This window comes from Prunus avium, chromosome 3 (assembly GCF_965620075.1).
Source record: "Prunus avium chromosome 3, drPruAviu1.hap1.1, whole genome shotgun sequence".
NCBI lineage: Eukaryota > Viridiplantae > Streptophyta > Magnoliopsida > Rosales > Rosaceae > Prunus > Prunus avium.
The window spans coordinates 37,587,274-37,614,446 of NC_142286.1; the positions used below are offsets into that span (position 1 = coordinate 37,587,274).

General features: G+C 40.3%; 5 protein-coding genes and 1 pseudogene across 6 annotated transcripts; 3 read left to right on the top strand and 3 right to left on the bottom strand.

The window, feature by feature from the left end:
• Positions 1-2,211: 2,211 nt before the first annotated feature.
• On the top strand, positions 2,212-6,990 carry LOC110774181 (uncharacterized). 2 transcript variants are annotated; one of them, XM_021978726.2, is made up of 4 exons: positions 2,212-2,737; positions 2,920-6,130; positions 6,222-6,359; positions 6,469-6,990. In XM_021978726.2, exons 2-4 carry the CDS (start codon positions 5,627-5,629, stop codon positions 6,820-6,822), a joined length of 996 nt encoding a protein of 331 aa, XP_021834418.1. In that variant the 5' UTR covers positions 2,212-2,737; positions 2,920-5,626; the 3' UTR covers positions 6,823-6,990. The 2 variants fall into 2 exon arrangements, with proteins under 2 accessions (XP_021834418.1, XP_088107237.1); XM_088251111.1 differs by having other exon boundaries at positions 2,212-2,333.
• Positions 6,991-7,003: 13 nt separating this feature from the next.
• On the bottom strand, positions 7,004-9,758 carry LOC110774180 (tRNA/rRNA methyltransferase (SpoU) family protein). The gene is made up of 6 exons (XM_021978725.2): positions 9,561-9,758; positions 8,991-9,471; positions 8,680-8,818; positions 8,406-8,467; positions 7,857-7,995; positions 7,004-7,473 (listed from the first exon to the last, which is right to left on the bottom strand). The coding sequence occupies exons 1-6, from the start codon at positions 9,691-9,693 to the stop codon at positions 7,336-7,338; spliced, it is 1,092 nt and encodes a 363-aa protein (XP_021834417.1). The 5' UTR covers positions 9,694-9,758; the 3' UTR covers positions 7,004-7,335.
• A 487-nt stretch (positions 9,759-10,245) lies between these two features.
• On the top strand, positions 10,246-12,294 carry LOC110774187 (UDP-glycosyltransferase 708C1). The gene has a single exon (XM_021978730.2). The coding sequence runs from the start codon at positions 10,329-10,331 to the stop codon at positions 11,712-11,714; it is 1,386 nt and encodes a 461-aa protein (XP_021834422.2). The 5' UTR covers positions 10,246-10,328; the 3' UTR covers positions 11,715-12,294.
• A 1,231-nt stretch (positions 12,295-13,525) lies between these two features.
• Positions 13,526-15,183, top strand: LOC110774182 (UDP-glycosyltransferase 708G1 pseudogene; annotated as a pseudogene).
• On the bottom strand, positions 15,094-17,403 carry LOC110774184 (Saccharopine dehydrogenase). The gene is made up of 2 exons (XM_021978728.2): positions 16,574-17,403; positions 15,094-15,940 (listed from the first exon to the last, which is right to left on the bottom strand). The coding sequence occupies exons 1-2, from the start codon at positions 17,246-17,248 to the stop codon at positions 15,248-15,250; spliced, it is 1,368 nt and encodes a 455-aa protein (XP_021834420.1). The 5' UTR covers positions 17,249-17,403; the 3' UTR covers positions 15,094-15,247.
• Positions 17,404-17,619: 216 nt separating this feature from the next.
• Positions 17,620-20,350, bottom strand: LOC110774186 (pentatricopeptide repeat-containing protein At3g03580-like). Its single transcript, XM_021978729.2, has one exon. The coding sequence runs from the start codon at positions 20,027-20,029 to the stop codon at positions 17,663-17,665; it is 2,367 nt and encodes a 788-aa protein (XP_021834421.1). The 5' UTR covers positions 20,030-20,350; the 3' UTR covers positions 17,620-17,662.
• Between the last annotated feature and the right edge of the window lie 6,823 nt (positions 20,351-27,173).

Genomic DNA, 27,173 nt, shown 5'->3' on the forward strand with positions numbered 1-27,173 from the left:
AGGTAAGGATGTTAACAACATAAGAGCCTTATCCTCCGTACTATAATTAACTTCCATTCTCTGCAAGTCAGCAACACATCTATTGAAACTACTTAGATGTTCCATTAGATTTCCTCTCTTCTCCATCTTAAGATTTAGGAGTTCTTCTTTAAGGAAGAGTTTGTTGGACAGCGACTTCCCTGCAAACATTTCTTCAAGCTTCTCCCATGTTTGCTTCGCTGTATCTCTTTAAGCACCTCATCGGAGAGGTAGTTTTCGATGACTCATCTAGCTAACTCGTCAAGTACACCCCATTCATCATCTGTCATGCTTGTTGGCTTCTTCTCCTTGCCAACTAACACAACATGGAGATTTTGTTGTGTAAGAGTTGACTTCATCCTTCGTTGCCAAAGTGTGAAGTTCTCCTTCTTTGTGAAAGGCTTTAACTCCACCTTCATACTTGTTGCCTGTGGTTGCTTCAGCTGCTGTGAATTGCTACCACTCTCAACTTCCTTGTCACTTGCCATCTTCGACACACTAGTACTCCAAAAAAAGAACTAGCACAACTGCCAACACAGCTCTGATACCACTTGTTGTGAATTAGAACCAATTCACTCCCCTTTAGACCTTGTTGTTGATGGACTTTGGACAAGACTCAATGATGGATGAGTCTTACACACACACACAGAAAATAACCAAGCACAAATGACACAAGTGTTTATAGAGGTTCAGCAAATTTTGCCTACATCCTCTTGGTGATCCCCTTGAGAAATTTCACTAATGAAGATAGGTTACAACTTTGGTTTACAAATGGAAACCCCCTTAGAACACTACCCTCACAATCTGTTTCTCTCACACCCTTGCTCAACACCTTGATACACTTGAGAACTCTCTCTCTTCTACTTGACTCACTAGTTTCCAGCTACTTCACTCTAACTCCTTGCTGTCTTGCTTCCTCTTCCCTCAAATACACAAAGCTTTGGACTTGAGAAAAGACTCCTTCTTTTCCTCCCACGTTCTCCCCTTGGTTTCTTGACTTGGACCACATATTGGGCAGACAAAAGGCTCTCCATTCATGGCTTCATGTTCAGCCACCCCTTTTAGAACCATAGGGTAGGAACACCTTGAAACAAGCCAACATCTTTCCTTAATTTGCTCTCCTTGCTTCCCAGCAATTTGCTACCTTTCATTTAAGTCTGAACTGACTTAAAATGTCCTTGCAAGTGGGTAGAAAACGATAGCACACTAAAGAAACTGTTGAGAAACAATGAAGATTTGAAACAACACGTGTTGGGCGACCGGTCGCCAGTACTGTGCGACCGGTCGCTTTTGCACAGAGTCTCCAGACTTCAATTTGTCTTCCTGCGACCAATGGACGACCGGTCGCTCGCTACTTGCGACCGGTCGTATAGAGCTGGCGACCGGTCGCTTGTCGACTTTGCTCCTAACTTCGATTCTGTGTAAAAACGACCGGTCGCAAATGTCTTGCGACCGGTCGCTGGTCCAAAATTTAGTATCCTTTATGCGAGCCAATTTTCCAACAAAAAAAACTTACTCATGTTGAGATGAGAGACGCGTGTGGTCACTGGTCTAGGACAACAAGTCTGAAAAAACTGTTCTCTTTCTTCAATGATGTGCGTCAGATTCCTACCCACTCATCATCATATTCATATCGCATGTCTCTTGTCTCATCTCAAAGAAATAAGTGAATGTGAGTCACAAATAATGAGAAAAATCCAAAGGCAGGACAACGCCAGTGCTTCAGGAACAGGACATAACGAAAAAGCTGCTAAAGCAAACAAAAGTTATTGTTAAAAACAAATAAAAGGCGGGAAACAAAACACTCATTCCTTCTTCAATTTTGTTTCTTGTTGGTTTCACTCTCGATCGGTAGCATTATGAATTTGGATTTTAATGTGAGAAGATATTCATTATTTAATTTAATGTGGAGAAGCATTTTGTACCGTTGGATGGTTATTAAAGTCTGTAAAAAAAATGTCGCCAACCAAAACATATTAAATTAGTTGTAAAGAAGGACTAGGGTTTCTTCATGATATTTTTAAGACTATTCATAGTTTGTGCAGTCAACTACCATTTCGTGCTGGTGTCGCTATGATTTCTTTCTCTATTATATTATTTACCCAATTTTAGAAAGAAAAAAAAATTATTTACCCAACCACTATTTAACTCAGCTTCTTTTTAATTTTCCTAGGTGTCTATATATACAAGAGTTCGTCTTCTTACAATTTTCATTAAAAGGATCCTTCTCTCCTTCCCTTCCCAGTATATAGGCCGCCACTCGATCCTAGTGTAGAAAATCGGCTCCCCCACTGCTTGCTTTCTCTTTAATTAAGGTTTCAAGCTTTGTTCCTTGTTTATTTTTCTCAGTGTTTTCTGTTTTCTTTTTCTTTTGGGTAAAGTTTAGTTTGCGTTTTCAAACTGCATGCTAAGCCACTTTGTTGTAGTGATAGGCAGGCGGATCTCATGGTTTCTTTCTAGTCTGCTGTGTGGGGAAGTTGATCCAAAATACTTTGTTAAAATCTGGTATTCTTAGAATTTTTTGTTTTTGTTTTTGTTTTCTGGTCAGATGTCTGAGATCCCTCTACATCTTCCTTAGCTTTTAACTTTTGTCCCGTAACTACTTGGGCTTTATTGGTGCCTCCTTGTTCCTTCTTCTTCTTTTTTTGGCCATAAACCGCTTCCCCGTTTCCAATATCATCACTTCACTTGCGTCATATCTTAAAACTTGCAAACTGATGTGAGTATTAATTTAATATTGTGCATGATTTGACTGCTGTTCTTTAAGTACTCTCCCAAAACTAAATTGTGTGGTGGTTTTCTTTTACCATTTTGGTGCTAAATTGTTTTGCTACTTCTTTTTCCACTTTGTTTGCCACTGCTGCCTTGCATAACCAACCAATTGTGCTATGTTTTGAACAGGTTGGTGGATTGCGGCGCAAATGGATGGGCAAAACTCAACTCATTAGTAGTACTCTCCTACCCAAACAACGAAACATGGCAAGGTTGGCGAGGAGAGATGGCAGGCCCATACGATACTTTGTAAACTGCTTGGTTGGTTGTGATGAACACAGCCACGCAGGAACAAGCAATTGTGAGCTGCATAGTCAAAAAAAGGCTGCTGCACGTCACCATTTCTTCATTTTCTTTTTTAAGTGTTTTACAAAAACACAGAAGAGAGGAAAGAATTTCACTCAAATGAATGGGCAAAGCTCATCATCATGGCAGCAAAAAGTCTCATATCTAAACAACATATATGCCCCACACTGCTCAAATACCATAGAAAAATTTGCAATTGCATGGCATTGTTTTGTGTCAATAGATGTGCACTAAAATTTGTTTCGAACTTTTATATAATATAACCTGTTACCGAGAAAATGGGGTGACATTTACCGAGACTTTGGTCATTGTATGGTCAACCATTTTGAACTTGACAGAGGGGCAAGAAAAGCAAACATCTTCCACTGCCATAAAGCCCTAATTTGTCTATATATTTGGCCCTATAAATTGCTAGTTAGTAGCATTGGGCCAGAAACAGATCCAAAATAATTGAACCAAACTTTGCATGGGTTTGATGAGGCTCTGAGCAAACCTAATTCCAAAATTTCGAGTCAAAAATTGAAACAACCAAAAGCATGAACCTGCTCAAATTACCCCTTCAAAGAACTTCACTCAAGTTGACGGTCCAGATTGAACCCCTCAAAGCACCCCCGCACTATAAGCCCCTCATTATAGAAGATCCTTAAACCTAATACAATTCTTTTTTTTTCTATTTTTAAAGTACAAGAGATATCAAAGCATGGTAAAATCGAAACAAAACCTCTGTATTAATGAAATACCACAGCCAGAAAGCATTTTGTACCGTTGGATGGTTATTTATATTGCCAACCAACATAAACAACATAACTAGGGTTTCGTCATGATATTTTGAAGACTGTCCATAGTTTGTGCAGTCAACCACCATTCCATGTATGGATTCACTAGGATTTCTTTCTTTATTATATTATATATATACCCAACTACTACTATTTAACCTAGCTTCTTCCTTTTTTCCCTTGGTGTCTAGATTTTCACTGTGCTTTCTGTTTTCTTTTTCTTTTGGGACCTTTTAATATTCTGCTACTTTTGGGAAACTTTTGTTAATTTCCCTTTTTAATTCCCTTTTGCTTCTTAGGGTTTCTAGGAGTCTTTACACTATTTTTAGTCTGTAGCTAGGGCATTACATTATCTTTATGAATTCATTAATCAAGAAGTTTTCTTATATTTGGTGAATTCCATACTAGGTTCTCTTAGGTTAATCGTTTGATTGTCTTATTACGTTGCCACGATCACATAGTTGGTGTGACAATTTTATTCATGTCCATTGTCAAGCTCATATCATTTATATGAGCAGAAAGAATTAATCTATAACAAAAATAATACTCCAAACAGTGAAAAGAAAAACAGTAGGAAAGGCAGTCAACATTCATCTTCACTGCTGTTCAACTTTACACGCGAAGGCCAATGGATGAAAGTGAAACTTTAGCCACTGTAAGTGTTTCATCAACTCTTATCAATTTTTTCTTAACGTTTAAGAGACGGCACTTGCCCTGCCTACATATAATGGAAACTCTAGAGTTGGTTTTGTTTTTTATTTTTCGGGTTCAATATATATTTCTTCTTCTTCTTCAAGTGCATGATGAACTTATTTAGTGGGTTGTTGTTTTGTTTTCTGGGTGAGGAGGGCGAGAGCAAGGATTTGATTAATGAGTAGCCAGATTGCATCTTGTCATCCATATTTTCATTGTTAACCTTGAAAGATGTAGTGGATGCCACTAGCATGGTATCACCTCGGTGGAGGCGTCTTGTGTTGCATCCAATACTAACAAGGCTCAATCTTGAATTCGACATTCCAAACGTTTTCGGAATCAGCATTGATGACGATGCTTACTGTGATGACGACGACCTGATTGCTGATAAACATCGGAAACAAGACTTTATAAGATGTGTGAACAAAGTTTTGCAGCTCCACCATGGCAATAAGGTAGACTCTTTCAAAGTGAAATTCTACTTCAACAGAAAATCTACCGCCATTCTTGACGAATGGATTCGCTTTGCAATCACAAAGGGAGCTGAAGTGCTTTACCTTCATTTCAGTCGTTACTCGGAAGCAGAAAAAGGAAATTATTATGATTTCCCTTGGCCCCGTTTGGTTCACGGAATGGATTTGAGGGGAAATCAATTCCCATGTCATTTCCCAAGGAATGGGAATGAAAGATTCCTTTCCCACGTTTGGTAATGTTGGGAAAGTAATCGGGAGATTTCACTTTGTTTCCTTTCCCATGTTTGTTTTGAGTAGGAATGGAAAACAAAATTTGTATAATTTTCCAATTATACCCATATTAAATCAAATAAAAAAAAATGCATTTAATGATACGTTGTAATTATAAATTGTTCATAGGGACAAAATAGTCATGAAAATTGTGCATTGAATGTTGGCACATTTTCCCAAACTTTCCCATGAGGAGGGAAAGCAAAACCCAAGTTAAGAGGGGGGCATCACTTTCCCCCCTACTTTCCCATGTGCCAGGAATCCGTTTCCCATTCCCGGACTTACCAAACATGGGAAAGCAATTGAATTCCCATTCCTATGCCTCCTTTCCCACGAACCAAACGGCCCCTGCTAAGGCCATCAACTCTAAAAAATTTGTCACTGACCGGATGTGTTCTAAGACTTCCACCCAGTTTTGACAGATTCAGTCATCTAACAACTCTTTATCTGTACGAAGTTATCGTAGACAACATTTCTCTGGCACGTCTCTTATCTGACTGTTTGCTCCTTGAAAGCTTGACCTTGGATTATTGCTGGGGTGCCTCGGAGTTGATGGTTAAAGGTCCATCACTTCGTCTCAATGATTTGAAAGTGTTCCATTGTTTTGATATGCAAAGAGTTGATATTTCTCTAGTAAAGCTTGCTTCCTTGGAGATCTTGAGTGGAAGTTTACACATGAATCTTTCCATCAAACCTCCATATCCAGCAAAAATTTCTTTTGGTTCGATTCTTTACTTTAACTTATGTGCTCGACTAACCCAATTTGCATCGTTTTCTTGGCTTGAGACTCTTCATCTGCAACTGGAGATGCTGCGTCATGATGTGAGTGAAGATTTATTTCTAGCTTTCAAAAGCATGTCAGTTGATATTATTTTGCGAAACTAACCTTTAGACGGTTGATGTTTATGTGCAGGAATTGCCCCGAAGCTTACCAACGTTCAGAGACCTCAAGAAACTGGAGGTGGATCTGTTGTTTTCGCCGAAAGCTGACCTCGCGGGGGTTCTGAATCTTCTCAAGGCTACACCTTTTCTGGAACAACTTGTAGTATCGGTTAGTAATTCAAAAGTTTTTACTTGCTATGCAAAATCAGTTGTGTGTGTCCTCTGATTCTGTTGCTTCTTGTTATTTGTATATCTCATCCAACCAAATTAAATGGCAGGTATTGCATGTATGGGGTGCTTGTTTCGGTGATAGTTTCTGTGAGGATGAACAGGAGATACGAAAATTTTCGGGGCTGAAACATAATCATCTGAGAAAAGTTAAGTTGCAGGCATTTCGAAGTACGCCGTACGAGATAGAGTTTGCCATTTCTATCTTGAAGAACACAACAAAGCTCGAGATCATGGAAATCGATCCGTTTGGAGAAATATATCTGGGTGCTGGAGTGTGGCGCAAGGTCTTGGGCATACGCGGTCTATATGCATCAAACTCATCTTGGGAAGAAAAAGACAGGGCACTTGTACAAGAGAAACTAAAGGAAGTAAAGACTGATGCCAGAATTATAGTTCTGTAATGGTTTTATTGAAACTTTAATTAGGACAATCTAATTATTGAAAGGTTTGATAAATTTTATTAGGGTCAGGGACATTTTATTATTAGATGGTGCAAATTGCATCATGATCTAACCTTAAATTAATAGGACAAAAATATTAGTTTAATCATGGTCTACTTAATCAAATTTTCGTGTCCTATCATTAAAAAGTAAAAATCATCAAATTAATAGAAAATATATGTTTTTACCAGACAATTACACAGCCAAAAGACAATACTTGATCCAAAAAGACATGGTTCTCCACACTGCTGCTACGCTTGGTCACTAAGGTAAGCTCCCATGTTGCCTCCCTCCACAATCAATGTGATGTCGCACCAAGTGTCACTTTCTAATGTAAAGGGCAGATTTGTCCTGTTGGTTAGCATAAAGAGGATTCTTGATATGCTCTGCTCCTTTATGTGATTGCTTTCTTACGATGAATTTGGAGATCGCATTTGTCTAACATCCAATCAGAAATCGGAAATCGGAAAAGAGTCAAATTCTTGGTGTGAGGAGAGCTGACTTCCGCTTTGCATACTCGTGCGCAATGCTCATTGAACTCTTGCTATGCCGCAGAGAGAATTCAGCAAGCAGAATTTGGCTCTCTTCAAATGTCAGATCACCATGGCAACCCTGTACATTCGTGCACGCTAGTTATTAGCATATGCTGATTGAAATTTAAGTGAACATGCAACAGCTGTAATGCTCCAGCAACTTCCGGTAGAACCAACAGAGGTTTGTTGTAGAAAAAGAAGGAAAAATTTAAGATCCAAAACTGAATTTGGCTTCATATACGCAATACAAAAACTCAGGCATGCTCAATTGCACATTCAGTTGAGAACTGAATTTCAAAACCTATCAAAAGCCAGCATAGAATATTTGATCTACGATTGCCTGGTAATTTAATCTCATTAGATATCACTTGAAAAGTGCCTTTTTCTATTAAAAAACATACAGCAATGAAGACCAGCATAAAATAACAGTAACGATAATTTTCTAAGCAATAGTGTGATTACCAGGCGAGAAGTTCTATCACAAACAGCATGGTGCATGAGAATGCCTGCAGCAACTGAAACATTGAAAGAGTCCACCATGCCTTTCATCGGAATACTGCAATGCAAATCTGACAAATCCAGGGCCTCATCACTTATTCCCCTGTATTCAGAAAATTCAAATTAAAAAGAAAACTACTATAATTAATATCCAAGAACATATAGCAATGCATTAACTAGAGGCAAAGCAAGAGCAGAATATATGATTAGCATTCTCAACATAATAGGCCAGCACAAAAAGAATGTACTAACGGATCTCACATTCCACAAGAGTATATACAAGTGTGTATCACAATGAACAGGACTCCAAACTAAATTTCTTTTTGAAAGAGCATTGTATCGAAGGCATAATTTTCTTAGTGTTATTAACTTTTTCTTGGTTGAATTTCTAAATTCATCCATTGGTGAAAAAGGAACTAATGTATATTTGATATTGATCAGATGGAAACAAGTATATCAGCATCCCTAAACCCTAAAGTTTAGGGATGTGTAAATAGTAGAAGGTATAAATACCTATTTTCATTTCCGACTACTATTGCTGTTGGGCATGACCAATCCATGTCGTAAACAGACACCTTCAAAAATAAAATGCAAGGGTCAATCAGATACAAGCTTGAACTTTCAGGATGCAGAAGAGAACCCAAAAATCAATCTACCACTTGTAATCAGAAAATATAAAAAAATTCAAATCTTTTTAGATTATGGTGCATTCCTGGAAGTAATATTACTCTTTGAACATCCTTTTCATGCAAACATATTCTAAAGAAGAAGAAAGTATGATAATTACCGCATCCATGCCCACATGTGTTGTGGCAATTCGATAACCGCGCGATTTCAGAACTTCAAAGCACTCAGGAGTAGAGTCCCAAAGTTCAATGTCCAACCATTTCTCTGCTCCCATACTGACATGGCGATTGTCTCTATACCTGAAACAAGATCAAGCTTTTTCTATTACAAAAAAAGTACAGTTAAGAAATGAAACTCATTACAGAAGAGCTTCAATTAAACATACTAATCGAAATAAAACAAATCTCCTTTTTAATTTTATAAATTTGTTGAAGTAAAACCAGACCCTTTTCACCTCAAATGCCGTTGCACCTTTTGGAGCTGTCGCACGAGAGCACATGAACCGACTGAAACCCGAGCGCATCGGCGGACCGGAACGCGGCCGAGACGTTGCCGAAATCGCCCAACCCTTCGACCACCAAACACACCGAGTAGCTCCGGTTCTTCACCACCCTCCTGAACCTCTCCTTCCTCACATCCAATATGTACGGATCCAAAGCTTCCAGAACCTCACCGCTGTTGAGATAAGCATCTTCCTCGCAGCTGAACTTATCAAGGTATGGGAACCACCGACCGCCGCGCTGGTGTGCGGACTCAGGGTTGCGCTCCATTTTCATCAGGCGTGCGACGTCATTTTTCTGCTTGAGCAGTTGCTCCACGGTGTCTTGCGTCGGGTTCTCCGGCGGTTCTAGGGTTGAATCTGTGGGTTGGGCTTCGTCTGTGAAATCTGCCGCTTCTGTTGAAATTGAAGCGTACGGCCGTGAAGGAACATTGTGCGAAGCAAGTCTGAGCCCTGTAATCAAATTGAAATCACAAAATTGAATTAGACATTTGTGTATGAGTGTCGTGAGAGAAACACAGAGGGAGAGAGAGAGAGGGTACCTTGATTGGGTGATAGTAGAGGAGAGAAGCGGAGGGAGGGTGAGTGGAGCAGAGGGATGGGTGGTCCACTTGCTCGGAGACTGGAACTGATTGAAGAGAGAGATGTACGGACTAGGGTTTTGCAGGCACTCATTTTGCAGTGATTTTGGCGCTAAGCCGCGGTCCAGCTGCTCACTATAGCTGTGCAGAGGACCAAAGGGGATTTTCATTTGGGATAGCGTTCATATCTTACGACGTCGTTCCGTACTTAGTATCATAAAAAAAAAACAAGAAACGATGATTTGGGCCCATTGGGCTATTTTAAAGAAAGGTACTAAAACCTAATAACATTCAAACATTGAAGAGAAGATAACTATTGGGACAAATGATTTTTCTTATTAATCAACAACTGAGAGCTGATCAAGCACAAACTAATTGTAATCATTACAGATTAACGTTGACCAATCATAGTAAGCTACAATCCAGATGAAGCAAAGGTTTCTAAACCATTAGATTAGATTCTGGTGAGATGCTGTTCTTCAGAGGCTACCAACCCATCATGATGTCTTTCTCCAATTATTTGCTCCTTTCTCCAATTATTTGCTTCAGAAAATTTGGTGAAACTTGTGATCAACTGTTCAACTAACCCATTTGTCAGACTGGTTGCTATAAAAATAAAAATAAAATAGAACCATCAGCATCATTTAAAGAACCCAAAGGCCTCTATTTGGTGAATTTAAGAGGAGCAGCATTAGCTAGTGCATTGACATCTTTACACTTTTCATCTCCATGTCAAAAATCACAGCTTCTCCTCCTCACATAGCTCTGTTGCCAAGTGCTGGGATGGGTCATTTGACCCCCTTCCTCCGCCTTGCTTCCATGCTCTCCTCCAGAAGCTGTACGGTCACCTTGATCACTGCCTCCCCTTCTGTTTCTGCTGCAGAGTCCTCTCACATTTCCTTCTTTTTATCTCAGCATCCACAGGTCAAGCACATTGAGTTCCAAGTCCTTCCCTCCAAGCCCACCACTGATGACCCTTTCTTCCTCCAATTTGAAGCCACCAACCGCTCTGTCCATCTTCTTTACCCTTCACTTGCTTCTGCATCTCCACCTCTCTCAGCCATCTTTTCTGACTTTGCAGTGGCTCCCAGTATTGCTCCTGTTGCTGCTGATCTTGGCATCCCCAATTACATCATCTCCACCACCTCTTGTAAGTTTTTCTGTCTCCTAGCCTACCTTCCAGTCCTTCTATCCGACCCTTTGAGTTTTAGCAGCAGCCTCAGTGAAGTCAGCATCCCAGGCATCACCCCATTGCCCCTACCAAGCATTCCTCCTCCATTTAAGAACCCAAATCATCTTTTCACATCACTAACTGCGGCAAATGCTCAAGCTCTCTCTAAGGCCAAAGGGATTCTAATGAACATTTTCGATGATTTTGAACCGGAAACTCTAGCTGCTATCAACAGCGGCAGAGTTTTAGACAATCTCCCACCAATCCTCCCCATTGGACCATTAGAAACTTTTGAGCCCAAGAAAGAGCAGGACCAGTCCTATCTGCCATGGTTAGACAGCCAACCAGCAGAGTCTGTAGTTTATGTGAGCTTTGGAAGCAGAACAGCCATGTCCAGTGCTCAGACAAGAGAGCTGTCAAAAGGATTGGAGAGAAGTGGATATAGATTTTTGTGGGTACTTAAAACAAGCAAAGTTGATAAAGATGATAAAGAAGAGCTGAAAGATCTTCTGGAGGAGTCATTTTTTGACAGAACTAAGAACAAGGGAAGAATAGTGAAGGGGTGGGTGAGCCAGCAGGACATTCTTGAACACCGTGCCATTGGCGGATTTCTCAATCACTGCGGGTGGAATTCGGTCATGGAAGCAGCCCGGAAGGGCATACCGATGCTGGCATGGCCACAACACGGGGATCAAAGTGTGAATGCAGAGGTTGTGGAGAAGGCAGGGCTGGGAATATGGGAGAGGAAATGGGGTTGGGGTCTTGAAGGGTTGGTGAGTGGTGAGGAGATAGGGAAAAAGATTGTGGAGCTAATGGAAGATGAGAAGCTGAGGGGTTTGGCGAGGAAGGTAGGGGAAAATGCTGGGAAGGCTATTGGTATTGGTGGGAAATCTGAGAAGGTGCTCACTGAAGTCCTGGAATATCTTGAGCAGAAGAAGAACTGATGAGAAGTCCTTGGATTTGTGTATTTAATTTTAAGTATCATGTCATTTTCCAATCTCAAATTGGCAATATCTCAGATTTGGGTGTGTAGTTTTTAGCCTCAGAGCCCTCAAGCCTCTGAAGCAGCATCTCAATTTGTAGCTAAAAGAATTCGCAAAAACTTAAAAGATTTTCAGTATCCTTTGCTTGGTTAATTTCTTCCCGCTCTACTGACCTTGAGTACGGGATAAGCAATTTTCACCTTGGTGCATAAAGTGCCTTCGCCAAGAATTCTTTGCCACTAACCGATTGCTTGGGGAGCTTAATACTACTATTAGTATTATCACCTTGGTGCCTACAGTGCCTTCGCCAAGCTCTATGGGTGATTACCGGCCAATCTCTTGTTGCAACACCATTTATAAAATAATTTCTAAGTTACTAGCAAGCAAGCCGTATTAAATCGGTTCTCCCTGCCATTATTGGCCTATCCCAATCGGCTTTTGTGGCTGGGCGTCACATTGGTGGTAATATTCTTCTTGTGCAGGAATTATTCAAGAACTACCACCGTGCTCATGGGCCCCCTGGGCGTGCTAATAAGGTTGATATCCTCAAGGCGTATGACTCTTTGGATTGGAATTTTCTTTTACATGCTCTTGAGGCTTTTAACCTTCCAGAGCAATTTATTGGGTGGCTTATGAGTTGTGTTACTAGTCCTAACTTCTTTGTGGCTGTCAATGGCGAGCTTGCTAGATTTTTTGCTAGTAAGAGAGGGCTTAGGCAAGGAGACCTCATTTCCCCCTACCTCTTTGTTATTGCAATGGAAATTTTTTTTCCTTAATTTCAAAGAAAACTCTATGTGTTCATCCATGTACTTCTCGTAAGTACTCTATTTGGTGGCTGCCTAACCCCTCGGGACGTTTCTCTTCTGCCTCTGCTTGGGATATTTTTTGGACCCCTAGCCCAAGCCCAAATGTTCCTTGGGCTACGCTGGTTTGGCATATATGGCTGGCTATTCGGAGAAAGTTGTCGACTTTGGATCGGGTCAGCGAGTTTGCTCCTCAAACCAACCCGATGTGTGTTCTTTGTGGGATGTATGTGGAATCTGATGACCACTTGTTTTTTGAGTGCCAATTTTGTGAAGGGATTTGGAGGCTGGTTCTTCGTCACTGTGGGGTTCCGTGGTTAAACCCTCCTTGGCCATCATTTATTGACTGGGCTGCTCTCCTTGGCAGTCACAGTGTATAGTATATGGATAGAGCGTAATAACAGGATTTTCAAGGATACTAGATCTTCCCCTTCTTTGGTCCTCAAAAATATCATTGCTACTACCCAATGCAAGATGTGTTCTCTCTCCTATAAACCAGTGCAAGCTAACTTGACTGTTGCTCACAACTGGAACATACCTATTGCTGTTGATAGGTAGGTGTTGCCCCTTGGTTGGGTTGTTCATTCCTTTGAGTTTTTTGCTCAGTTGGTTGTTTCTTTGTTCCCATGAGTCTCCTCGTGGTTGTTTGTATTAGGCTTTTGCCTCTTTTTGGTCATACATTATTCACTCACCAAAAAATAAAATTGATAAGCAATTTTGATTTGGACATGTCAACGCACTGTTAGTTGGAAAAGTTCAAACTTTCTTGGCCTTGAAGATAAGTTGTATGTCCTTTTTGCTGCTGGATTTGGCCTATTTGACTACTTTTGCTGGTCACAGACGTGAGCCATTTGACCACATAAGCAACACACATTCAGTGCACCTGCTGGTCATGTAAGCATATTTTCGTTGTCGTAATGTCCACACTCATACACATGCCTCCTTAGCTCATCAATATAAGTATGCCCTCCACTGCTTCCATTGTAGCTACTCCAAAACTCATCAAAGTTCTCTCACCAAACCATTCTTTTCCATTAAAATGTCGGATTCCGGTGATCTACAAGTCGCTCATGTAGCTCTCCTTCCAAGCGCCGGCATGGGCCATCTCACGCCCTTCCTTCGACTTGCTGCTTCACTCACGGCACACAATGTCCATGTCACCTTCATCACTCCAAGTCCAACCGTCTCACTTGCAGAATCACAGAGCTTGTCTCACTTATTCACTACCTTTCCACAAATTACTCAAAAGCATCTTCATCTCCTTCCACTTGATCAGCCCTCTGCCAATTCAGAAGACCCTTTTTACTACCATTTCGAATTAATTCGCCGTTCTTCTCACCTACTCCCCCCTCTTCTATCTTCGCTCTGTCCACCTCTGTCTGCTATAATCACAGACATGAGCTTCGCCTCCACAGTTATCCCTTTGACTGATTCTCTTGGACTTCCTAACTACATTTTCTTCACATCATCTGCCAAAATGTTGACATTTTATGCATCCTTCCACACTATGCTTGGTCCAAATCATGAGATAGAAGACCACACAAAAGTTTCAGGTTTAGAACAAATACCAAAAGCATGGATTCCTCCACCACTTCTACAGGGCGGTAATAATCTTCTGAAGACCTTTTTCATAGAGAATGGTAAGAAGATGACAGAATCAAGTGGAATTTTGGTAAACACATATGAAAGTATAGAGCGTCAGACTCTGGCAGCACTAAATGAGGGCAAAGTATTGAAAAAGCTACCATCAGTGATTGCCATTGGGCCACTTGCACCATGTACCTTTGAGGAAAGTCAACAACTGGCATGGCTTGATGATCAACCAACAGGGTCAGTGCTCTATGTCAGCTTTGGAAGTAGGACTGCCATGTCAAGGGACCAAATTAGAGAGTTGGGTGATGGCTTGGTGAGGAGTGGTTGTAGGTTTCTGTGGGCTGTTAAGGATAAGAAAGTTGATGTGGAAGACAACGAGAAGCTGATTGAGGTGCTTGGACAGGGATTACTGGAAAGGGTTAAGAAAAATGGATTGGCAGTGAAGAACTGGCTCAACCAAGAGGAGATATTGAGCCATCCAGCAATTGGTGGGTTTTTAAGCCACTGTGGCTGGAACTCCTTGACTGAGGCTCTCTGGAACGGTGTGCGAATATTAGCATGGCCACAACATGGGGACCAGAAAATCAATGCAGATTTGGTGGAGAGAATTGGACTGGGAACGTGGGATAAGAGTTGGGGTTGGGGTGAGGGGGAGATGTTGGTGAAAGCACAGGACATTGCAGAGAGGGTTAGAGAGATAATGGGAAACAAGCTGCTGAAATTGCAAACTGACCACATTAGAGAAGAGGCCAGAATGGCCGTAGGAGATGGTGGTAGTTCTACAAAGAGACTTTATGCTCTCATCGAGATGTGGAAGAGGGTTCAGGTAGTATGATAGTTAAAACCTTCATCTTCCGAACCCATCTGCGTTGGGAAATTCCTAGATGAAAACAGCACTGAGATCAGATTAGAAACAAAGATGTATTCAGTTGAGACAAATCATATATAGGTCAAACCACAATCTCATAATATTTGAAACCACTGTTAGGTTACATCAAACTATAATAATAGAACAAAAATAACTTCTGCGTTTATTATGTCTTCTTGTTCCATGGGTACTGCCAACTAAAGATTTATTTTCTCAGAGTGATGTAGCAGTTAACCAGAAATAGCTTTCTTTGAAATGACATCAAAAGAAATTCCATTCTCTTGGAGCCTTTCCTGGAGATCAGTTGGGCCAAATACAATCCCAGGTGGGAAAATTCCTCCCCTTGGAAGGTTGTTACGTTGGTGCAGAAGAATAAGAGCACACTGCAATAGAATTATTGGCGTGGTCAAATAGCCAATCTCAGGACCCATCACTCTTGTTATTATTTCCATATCAGGTTTTCTGTCTCCCTGTGAAACAAGGCTGCTGTCACTGAAACCTTTTCCAACAAACCACATCTTAAATGAAGCACTTCTCACCTCATCCTCAGATGGACCCTTCTTCCTAAACCATCCAACACTGAAGAATGAGGGAAACTTTAAGAGAAGCCATCTCCCAAAGGAAAATCTTCCCAAGAGCCCAATAAAGATTCCAACGGTCATGATACGCAAAATGCCCAACAGAGACTTAGAGCCTATCTTCACCCCAAAATGAACTGGCTTCACTGTTGACCAGAAGGCTTCTCTTTTTTCAATGTGTTCTGCACTCTCATTGCTCCCAGGAAGACCACAACGGTTTTCAGTCAGAACTCCAAGTGTTCTACGTACAACAATAGCATCTGCTGAAGGTAGCTTCACAGCCCAAAGGCCAATATCTTTCTGTTGTTCTATAGTTGGTCCTTTAGGAGGAGGGGGTCCAGGAATCTGCAACCATTAAAGTAAATAAAGATTAACCTATTAGGCTGCCATGCCTAAGTAATGTACACATGCATCAACCTAAAAAGGAGCATAAATAAATTACTCAAACTTAAGATCTTGCATTTGTTGATGTCTATTAGCTGCAAACATTTGGAGTAACACAACAAACCCAGAAAAGCAAATAAATAAATAACTTTGCATGAACAATGAACCCCTATACATGAACTACAAAATCAATACGCAGACCATCAATGGTTCCAAAATAGTTGAGTAAGAACTGAAAATGCATCTAGGATCCATTGTAATTTTTGCTTAATGAGCAAACTAAAAAATTGAAAGCAACATACAATACAAAGCACAACTTCAAATTTATATTGGCTTCTAACTATAACAGGATCCGAATTGAGACAACAGTTGTAGAAAGGTTTAACATTTTATCTCTGTTCTCTCCCTACATCATTCCAGCAATAGACAAAGCAGCAAATTGTATAAATAAATTTAAAGAAAATCAATTTAACGTAATCAAGATTATTAAAATCATACCAATTAGGCCATATCAAATTTGCACCTCCCAGAAAATTCATAGAATCACAATGCGAACAAAAAACTAAAAATCTGAGTTTTATTTGACTTCCTTACCGCAGGCCTTGGTTTTCTTGGTCTGGACCGCCTGAGCTCCTGCAACTTGTCGGCATTAGCCACACCCAACACCGCCGATTCAAACGTCCCGAAATTCCCAACAATCCTCTTCTCCGACTCCAAGCTCACATAAGCCTCGACCCGGTTCGGCAGAGCCGGATCGACCCACTGCCTCAAATTGAACATCAACCCAAACTCAGCCGGAACCGAGTCGAACCCACATGCCGAAATCACCAAAGAACCGGCCTCCACGGCCCGGTCATGGTACTTAGCCTCCATCCTCTCCATGAACTCAGGCTCTCCACATATATCCAAGTAATCGCAGCCAGTTTTGGCGCAAGCGGCCACCACTGGCTCGCCGTAGAGGCGAAAGGGCCCCACGCAGTTGAGGATAAGTTTGGTTTGAGTGCAGAGGCGGTGGAGCGATGGTGGGTCGGTGGTGTCGGCGGTGATGATGGGAATGGGCGGTGGCGGGTTTGGGTGAGCTGCCCATTTGAGGGTTTGGGTTAGTTTTGTGGGGCTGCGACCAGCTAAAGCCAGAGACTTGAGAGGGGAGGAGGGTGTGTTGAGGAATTTCAGAGCTTCTTTGACAACATACTTACCTGTGAAGCCTGAGGCTCCAAGGATTATCAGATCGTAGGGAGGGTCGGGGGTGTTGGGTTGAAGTTCTGGCATGATTGAATGAGCAGGAGGTTTGGAGCTGAGAGTTGAAATTTGAAAGTGGGTTTTTATAAGCTGATGAAACTCGTGTCAGCTTGCTGTAGTTATGTGTGCCATTTTTGGTGACTGGCAGGAGCAAAATATGTCATCTTGTAGATGATGAGAGAAGCTTCTAAGACAAACCCAAACCTTTTTCATTCCATTAGGCAAAATAACAAAAAGAAAAGAGAACCTTTGTACCTAATTTTCTCAGCTAAATTAGCTACCAAGAGATTTATTTAATTATGAAAAGATAAACATTTTCTATTACGTACAAGAAACATATTCTTTTGTTTGCAAGTCACCACCAATAAGTGAGGGTCGGTTATTCAAATTTAGGAATCAAAATTGAATTGGACGAGAGGAGAAATTCACATAACGAACCCCTGTTTATATATGCACCTCTATTAGACTATATCCTGGATTTCTTTTTAAACCTCTCTGTTTTGCTGCGTCTCTTACTCTGACTACTTCACCCCATTTTCCACCTTCTGCATATAAATTTGACACCATGGCAAAAACACTTGAGTTCTCCGGGTCTAAATCCAAGAGGCGCCTTCCTAAAATCTCACCCATCTCCGTATTTCCATGTACTTTACAAGCAGCAAGCAAAGTTCTTACTGTAGAAGCAGTAATCCCTGATGGCAGGGATTTAACCAGATTATATGCTTCTTCAAGCAATCCTGCTCGGCTTAATAAATCTACCATGCAGCCATAATGCTCTTCGCATGGAACTATGGAATATTCTTCTATCATGGATTTGAAAACTTCCAGGCCCTCGTTTACCATGCCGGAATGGCTACAAGCAGTGAGAATTGATGTAAAGGTTACCTCATCAGGCACAATCTTCACATTCTTCATCTGTTCAAATAGCATTAGGGCCTCCCTACATTTCCCATGGATCCCATATGCAAGTATCATCGTGTTCCATGATGTCAGACACCGTTCGACTGCATGCTCAAAAAGATTGGCAGCCATATTTAATTTCCCACACTTGGAATAATTAGTAATCAAAGAATTGGTGATAGATATATCATTGTTCACGTTAGCTCGATATAAGTGGCCGTGAACTTCCTTTGCTAAACTCAGACATCCAAGCTGACAAATTGCCTGAAGCAAAGTTATAAAAGTAACTGAATCATGCTCTGCTTGCTCTCTTTGCATCAAGCGGAACAATACAATGGCTTCATCAGCATGACCATGATAAACATAGCTCATCATCATTGAAGTCCACGAGACCAAGTCCCTATATCTGAACTTACTAAAGATTTGCCTCGCATTGCCTATACAACCACATTTTGCATACATGTAGATGATTTGATTGGTAATTTCAGCATTCGAGTCAAACCCAAGTCTTAATACATGTCCGTGGATGCACTTGCCTTTTCTTATATCTTTCAGCTCAGAAGTTGCAGAAAGTAAACTCAACATGGAACCTAGGTTTGGTTTAATACCTTCTCCAACCATTTCAAGAAAGGTGTCCATAGCTTCACTGGCAAAGTAATTGTGGAGGTAGCCTGCCATCATCACATCATAAGATATAGCATCCTTTTCCTCCATTCTCTCAAATAAATACCTGGCTTGGATCAACTTGTTTGATTTGGAGTACAAGTCGACCAGGGCGGTGGATGCCACTAGATCAAGTTGAACACAAACTCGAATAATGTAACCATGGATACTCTTTCCCTGCTGCAAATAATTCACGTGAGCACAGGACAGAATCCCATTGGACAAAGTTATCAAATCCGGGACAAAGTTATCTTGCATCACTTGACAGAACAGGCGGAAAGCTTCTGAGGGTTGCTCCATTTTAAGATAACCAGCAATCATCGTGTTCCAAGAACCAATTGTCTTTTTATCCATTTTGCCAAAAATGCAGGCTGCCATTCTAGGGGCTTTACATTTGTTATACATGTCCAAGAGACTCGTTTCAAATACTTCATCCGAACTACCAATTCCTCTTCTAACAGCATAGCCATGAACTGAACAACCTTCTTTTAGTGTTTCCAACTGTGACGCTGCCTGAAGTAAGCTCACCAGAGTGACCCGATTAGGATGCAATCCTCGCCTCTGCATATGGCGGGCAAACCGAAAGGCCTCATAGGCACGTTGATCACCACTCTGAGCATACCCAGTAATTATTGAAGTGTAGACAACAATATCCCTGTCAGTTATTTCTTCGAACACTTTAGACGCATCGTTAATACGCCCACATTTACAATACAACCCAATAAGCGACGAACCCACAAATCCGTTTGCATTCAACCCAGACTTTAAAGCATCCCCATGAATTCCTTGGCCAAATTCCAAATTTCCCAACTCAATACAACTTTTCAAGCTAAATGTAATGGCCGCGCTATCCAACCCAATATTCCATTGCTTCAAATTTATGTACCGCCTAATAACTTCTTCAAAGTGCCCGCTTCTGAAATATCCAACAAGAATTGAATTCCAAAGAGAGAGATTTCCATTGATAATTCTGTTAAAAACCCATCTAGATTCAGATAAAAGGCCAAACTTTGCATAGCAATTCAGAAGCTTAGACCCGAGAAAAATATGGTTTCCGAGCCCGTGAGCGAAAATGCGAGCATGGAGTTTTCTCAGTGAAAAAGCGTCTGCACAATTATCCAAGAAAGAAGCGAACTTTTCTGAAAGAAATGAAGATCGAGAACCTGGGTCTTCAACAATTAGTTTACAGAGAGATCTAATCTGGGTTGTGATACCTAATGATCCGAACCCAGATTTAATACCATTCATGATTGTAAATGATTGGTGAGAAAGCAAGCATTTTGATACTCAGAGTCGAAGTGATCCCCCTCTTTCTCTCTCTTCTACAAACTAATTTTTGAAATTACCGCCATAAAAAAGCACGCGGTGGAGATACAGCTCTTAATGTTTGTGAACCGCGGCACAAATGATTGGCAAACCAAAGTATATCCAACTTTTCTAATTTTTTTTTGTTTTTTTTCATTCCAAGAGGTATTGTATACCATTCTAATATTTTAAGAGGAAGATTCTCATAGAACTGAAATTGGGTGGGTGGTGAGTATTTGTTCTGCAATGTGATTCTTAAAGTGTTTTTGACTAACTATGGTAAAATGGAGGTAAGAGTTTCAGAAAAGGGCCAATGCTATCCATGACATTTATGGATGATAATAGCCATTTTAGTTTGCCATTTTCCTTCACTTTATGTACAAATATTAATAATCATATTATATAGGGGTTTTTGTTTAGTACAAATGATTGAGGGAGAGGAGTTTACACAAATATTCACTGGGTGACTAGGGGTTTCGAATCTCTGACCACATGTATGGAGATGGAAGAGCTCAACCAATTGAGTTATACCCCACTAGCATAGGTATTTTGAATATAAGCAATAGTCTAAACTATAAGGATAGGGGGGTTTACAGACACAATACAAATGTGTTATGGGGATTTGAACTTGATATCAGTAGTCTACAAGTCAATGTCATTTTCCACTGAACTAGACTCTATTGGCTATTATATAGGTATTTTTTTTATATACAAGCAATAGTCTAAACTACCGGAGTTGGGAGTTTCACACACACACACACCAAGATGACATGAGGATGAACATTTTTGGGCTTGCAACAGAAAAATAAAAACATTTTTGGGCCTACTAATCCCTTCTTTTCAAATGTCCAAGAGCTTGGACTAGGGCCCATATATATTCTTCGAACAAAAAAAAAAAAAATTAGGAACCTCTTGATGACAGTAATATTGGAAGGTTTAGGGTTAATTTTGTGCATCGCCTTCCAGCTCAGAAATATTTAAAGTAACATTTATCCACGTAGGTTGTAAAAGGCCCTTTGCCTGTAAAGAAACAGATTAGGAGAGGAATTAATATTTAAGTGTTAATTAATATAAGAAAGTTCATATCTAATTATAAACCCAAATACATGGACTTCGGAATTGAATTAGGGTACGATGGCGGAAGCAAGAAGGAAAAGAAATGTTCAATAATGTTACATAAAGTGAAAGAAAAGAGGTATTAACTTACTTACTCGATCTTCTCTCCGATCCTTGAGAAGAACAAACATAGAACCCAGAGAGGAAGTGGTGATATGAACTCATCTCTTCTCCATGTGTGCTTTTGAAGGAGAGTTCAAGGGTAAATTAGTACAAAATAATCTGTGATTTTGGAAGGAAAAATGAGGGGTAGATCAGTAAAAAGCCTTAAAAGTCAAGGGTATATAGTCTCGCCTTAGATGATACCTGAATGTTTTGACCAAAGAAAACAGATATAATATATACCTGAATGAATGCATTCCGATTGCTACTTGATCCCTTTAAAATGTTGGGCTGGCATATTCAATCGAAGCCCACATTCTTTGCGAAGCAATATTTCAGAAATATAATAAAAGCATGGCCGGTCTCTCTTTAATTTCCAGCACACAAATATATTTAATTACTTAGGTAACTTTGTATTTGCAGCTTCTGCTTTGCTTTTATCGCCCTCACTTCTAATATTCCCATATAATTGATCTCCCATCCTCTGTACGCGTTTGTCTCAAACTAGTATTTGGGCTGTTCCTTCATTTCGAGAGCTTGAGTAGTGGTGATCTTGTTTGTCACCCCTAAATCTGAATGTTAGTTGCCGATTAAATGGTCTTCTGGTCATCATGACCTTCATGGCTATCTTTTTCAATTCTAATATTCTGGTTTTGACGACTGCAGGTTATTAGTATGGCGGCGCAAGATATTGCTCCTACACAAATCCTGGTGGGGTTTCCCTTTGTTTTAGTGCTCAGGTTAATTTTGTGGTGATCTGTATTGTTAGTCTTCATTTTCTTATTGACAACAGATGAGCCATGCCCCCAAATACTATACCTTGATACTCTCTCTCTCTCTCTCTCTCTCTCTCTCTCTCTCTGTAAACACATTTCGATTGTCCCTAATTACTTAATTCCTAGACTATGCCTCGTGTTTCTGAAAGGCATCATTCTGTCAAGTCTATCATCTCTTTTGCTAGCCAAACTCATGTGGGGCCTCCGCAGCAAGATCATGACATTTTTCTCTCTTCTTTTTCTTGTGTGAAGTACATACTTATGTGAATATGTGATAGCATTTTACATTGATAATGCAACTACCACGTTTGTAAACCCTTCGAAGTCTAATGGGACTCTCCAAAAGATCTCTTCTCCTTGAATTGTAAGTGCAAAAATACTGCTAGACATGTACACGAATTGCGATTCATATTTGGATCAAATTGGCTTATATAATCTAAGATTGAATCTTCCAAATAATTGAATAATCAACATTAACAGATATCGCAACAAGGATCGAATTCAAATATAGGTGTTTTATTATTGGATCTGTTTTAAGACCTAGACAGATTAAAATCTCATTTAATCAACTTTTTCCTACTCTACATTTTTTTTTTGGAGTTTGAACTTAATTAATATAAGCAAGTTTGGGCGGTTATATGAGATAAATTATTATATATATAATGGTACTAGAATACGGTCATGTGATATAATTCAGTCTTGTGTTGTGTTAGGGAGTTAGTCCAAACACAAATAGATAATGGACAATTAATCAAACTGTAACTAAATTGGAAATGTATATGTGTGTATATAGTAAAAACATTTCCTTTTATTTATTTTGGCCGCAAAACTTATAGTTATGAAGATAGTAACTATTTCACAGATACTTACTTCAAATGTGATAGAAAACTGAAATCGCGCAACACGTACACCCAGCTGATGATGATCAGTGAGGTGGGCCGTTCTGCCCCTCTTCCAATCCAATTTCTTGCTGATGAACATGATTCTGCTCCTTCGTCCAAATCGGAAGGCAACTCCGATTCATCAGCTCTTTCACTCCGTCAAAGGCACGAACAGCTACACTGGTATACGATGTCACAGTTACAACGTCCTTCACAAAATAAATGGCCCACAAGAGGAGGCTGAGCCACCCGAGAGCCGGGACGAGGATCAGCAATAGTAAAACGGAGGCAAGAGCTCCAGACAGGAGGCTAACGTTGTCCATGAATTCAGACAAGTCTGGATCATTAATCGAAGCTTGGTGGTCTAGTATCTTGACAGTCACCAATGAGGCCACGTAAACAAATAAATCAACAGTGAACGTGATTACAGTAACGTAGTTCCTGACAAATGGAGACGCAATAGTTCCTGACTTCAGTTGGAGGAGCAAGCCCAGCATTCCCAGCAGAAAGAAATTATATTTGTGCAATGCCCCGTGAGAATTCTGACCCTCTTCTTCTTCTTCTTCTTCTTCTTCTCTTGTGCTGTTATATATATATATATATATAACAGAAAGATATGTTAATGTTGCATATTGGACTCTATATATATGTATACACACACATTATATAAGTAATAACGTTACAATAATTTTGTGTTTTGACAAAAAACATCCCTGTCTACACCCACTCAGAATGAAAAGAGTACAAAACAATAAATACTTATTTAAAGATTTAAAAATTAGTTTGCTTAATTTTAGTTATTCATTCGTGTGTGTCAAAATATGAAGGTGAAGGAGGTTGCTAGTCGGATATGAGAGGAGGAAAACTAGGTCAGATCAGAGTTGGTTCTCCTCCACGTCGCCAAGTTCATTGGTGGTCCACCCAATAAACCCCACCTCTGCACAGCTGTCCAACCGCCACTATCTTATGGCTTTCCCTACCCTTGGCCGACGGGGATGATGACGATGATGTGCTCTGTACCCAAAGTGGAGAATTGCTGAAAAGGGCCACCATATCATCTAAGATGCTTTGTTCACGAGGCCCGAGAGAGATGGGGTGAGACCTAAGTCCAGAGAAATCACCAAAAGCAGCCATCTCAGAAGCAGTAGCTGCACTCCGTCTGTGCTAGCTAATCTTGGCAAGCAGGCACCAAAAGGCTGGCTGGAGGCTGTTAACATTCAGCTGATGGATCAAAGGTGATAGCACATACGATGTCCATCTGGTAGCTGGGCCTATCTCATGGTCCATGACGATGATGTGCTATGATTGCCTGTGAAGAGAGTGTCCGGCCGGTTTGTTGCTGGTTACATGGTTTCTCCCTCAAAGGCTTCTAAGCTAATATTTCAGAAGGACAAGAGAAATCACCAAAGCAGCCATATCATAGGCCCGAGCTGCACCCCGTTTGTGCTAGCTAATGGATCAAAGCTGATAGCACATACGATGTCCATCTGGTAGCTGGGCCTGTCTCATGGTCCATGATGATGATGTCCTATGATTGCCTGTGAAGAGAGTGTCCGGCCGGTTTGTTGCTGGTTACCTGGTTTCTCCCTCAAAGGCTTCTAAGAAGGACAAGAGAAATCACCAAAGCAGCCATATCATAGGCCCGAGCTGCACCCCGTTTGTGCTAGCTAATGGATCAAAGCTGATAGCTCATACGATGTCCATCTAGTAGCTGGGCCTGTCTCATGGTCCATGACGATGATGTGCTATGATTGCCTGTGAAGTGAGTGCCCGGCCGGTTTGTTGCTGGTTACCTGGTTCCTCCCTCAAAAGACTTCTAGCTAATATTTCAAAAGGACGAGAGAAATCACCAAAGCAGCCATATCATAGGCACTAGCTGCACCCCGTTTGTGCTAGCTAATGGATTGCAAGCAGGCACCAAGAGGTTGGCTGGGGGCTGTTAACATTCAGCCAATGGATCAAAGGTGATAGCACATACGATGTGCATCTTGTAGCCTGTAATGTCTCAGCCGCTCAGCCGGCGCATCCTTGGTGTGGAGAATGTCTGCAAAGGGCGCCATATCATCTAAGATGCTAGCTCTGTTCACAACGCTGGGGAGGTAGGGTGAGAGTGGTCGAGGAGGACTCAAGGTAAGATTTATGTTCATGTTTTAATGCATCCCCTCAACCTCAAGATATCAAGATATATTAATTATTTACTTTAATGAAAAAGAAGAAATTAAGATGGAGCTGCATGCTTACTCTTCCAAAAGTAGAGGAGGGTTGACAGTACTGGAGACATCCATTGTAACGGAGGTGTGTGTGTGTGTGTCCACCAGCTCTGATAGCTTGATAATAATCAAGTGCTGCTATATAATCATCTGATAGCTTTTGGCTCGTTTTAAATATCGAAATGACGACTTCTTCAAGGACGACATACAGGTAGGTCTACGAGTTGTGGTGGCTGTGAACAAAAGGAAAAAGGATAAAAAAAAAGGTGTGGATGGCACTAGGCTCATTTCTCCTCAACACAAGATGTGGCCTCTTATAAAACGACACATGTTTCTTTTTTTTTTCTTCTTTTTTTTCTTTCACTGACTCTCTCTCTCCCTTCTCACCCAATTTCCTCTTCCCCCATGCTCTCTCTTCTCGCATCTCTCCATCTCTTTCCCTACAACTCAGATATGGAGGAGAGAGAGTGACTCTGGAGAAAAAATTTCTCCCTAAGTCGTACCCTGTTTTGAAATGTTTCTATCATATAAAATACAAATAAATAAACTCTAATTACGTTTGACACTTACAAGAGCAAATTTATATGTTGATGCATCAAATGGTGATTTATTTTCATATGCTTCAAGTGTGTTATAATCTTACTTATAATGTTAAAAACAAAAACGCACTTCAACGAATGCAGTAGAACAGGAAAAGTAATGGAATTTTTAACAGGGTTAGCTACAATGTATCTTTTATGGCCAAATAAACAGGAAACTACGTACAAAACAAAAGCACTATAACACGAAATGTATATATATATATATATATATATAGAGAGAGAGAGAGAGAGAGAGAGAGAGAGAGAGAGAGAGAGAGAGAGAGAGAGAGAGAGAGAACGGAGACAGGTGCGTGGATAGGGAAGAGTTAGAGAAGAAGACTGAGGCTTGAGGACATGGGTGTGCTGAGTGGCATTATATATGCATATGTGGTTTGCCTTGTATTCTCACATGCCGCCTCCACATTTTGATAAGCCCCTAACCTTCACCATTGAATCATTTCATATCTCCTTTTTAAAAATCGAGTTGGCGACGAGGACGGCTTACGGGTACGTCTACTAGATTGTATGGGTGGCATGTCACCCAAAATAAAACAAAACAAAAATAAACGAGAGGTGGCGGTGCAAGGGTTTGTGATGTGAATGTAGAAAAGCTGCCGGAGACAGGAAAAAAGGTGGAATTTGCATCTGATTTTACATCTAGCGTGTGGGATCCATTTGTGAAAAAGCAAGAGAGAGGAGAAAGGAAATTAGGAAAAAATTGATGATTTCATTTATATATAAAAAATCTTATGCAAATAACAAAATTAACCTCAAAGAATGTATATATAATTTAATCTTAAAGGCTAATTTTGACATTTGGATAATTTTATATATATATAAAATCATCAATTTTTGGATGAAAAATCAATGGTTTTGTGAAAACAATTTAAAACCTCAAAGAATATTTGTGTAATTTTTAAAACATCAAGGAGTTTTGTGAAAAGATTGACAACCTCAAAGGGTGTTAATATAAATAACTCATAATAAAATAATGTATCTATTTTTTAAAGTATTGATTTACCTACTAATTGTTTGTAAATAGGTAGAGAATTGTTTGTGGATAAGGTACTAATTAAGCACCCGTTTTAGGAATTTCTTTTCATTCTAATTAAAATATATATTTTTTCTTCTTAATCTAAAAACTGAGATAAGTCAAGCTTTCTGAGAAAACCCTAAAAGAAGAAATTCCAGTTGTCGTCCCCCTTGGGGGTTTGTGCCCTCCCTCCTTTCCCTTAGATCCTTCTTTGTTATTTTATTTTGTGGTGTGGAAGTAGGCGCCGTGAAACATTGTTGCCGTCTTTTGACCACGTACACAAGGATTTGGCTTCAATTTATTAGCCTTCGACATGAGGACTGCAAATTAACGTCACTAGAGTAATGTAGTCTGTGACAAATGAAGACCGAAAATTCCCAGCTGCACA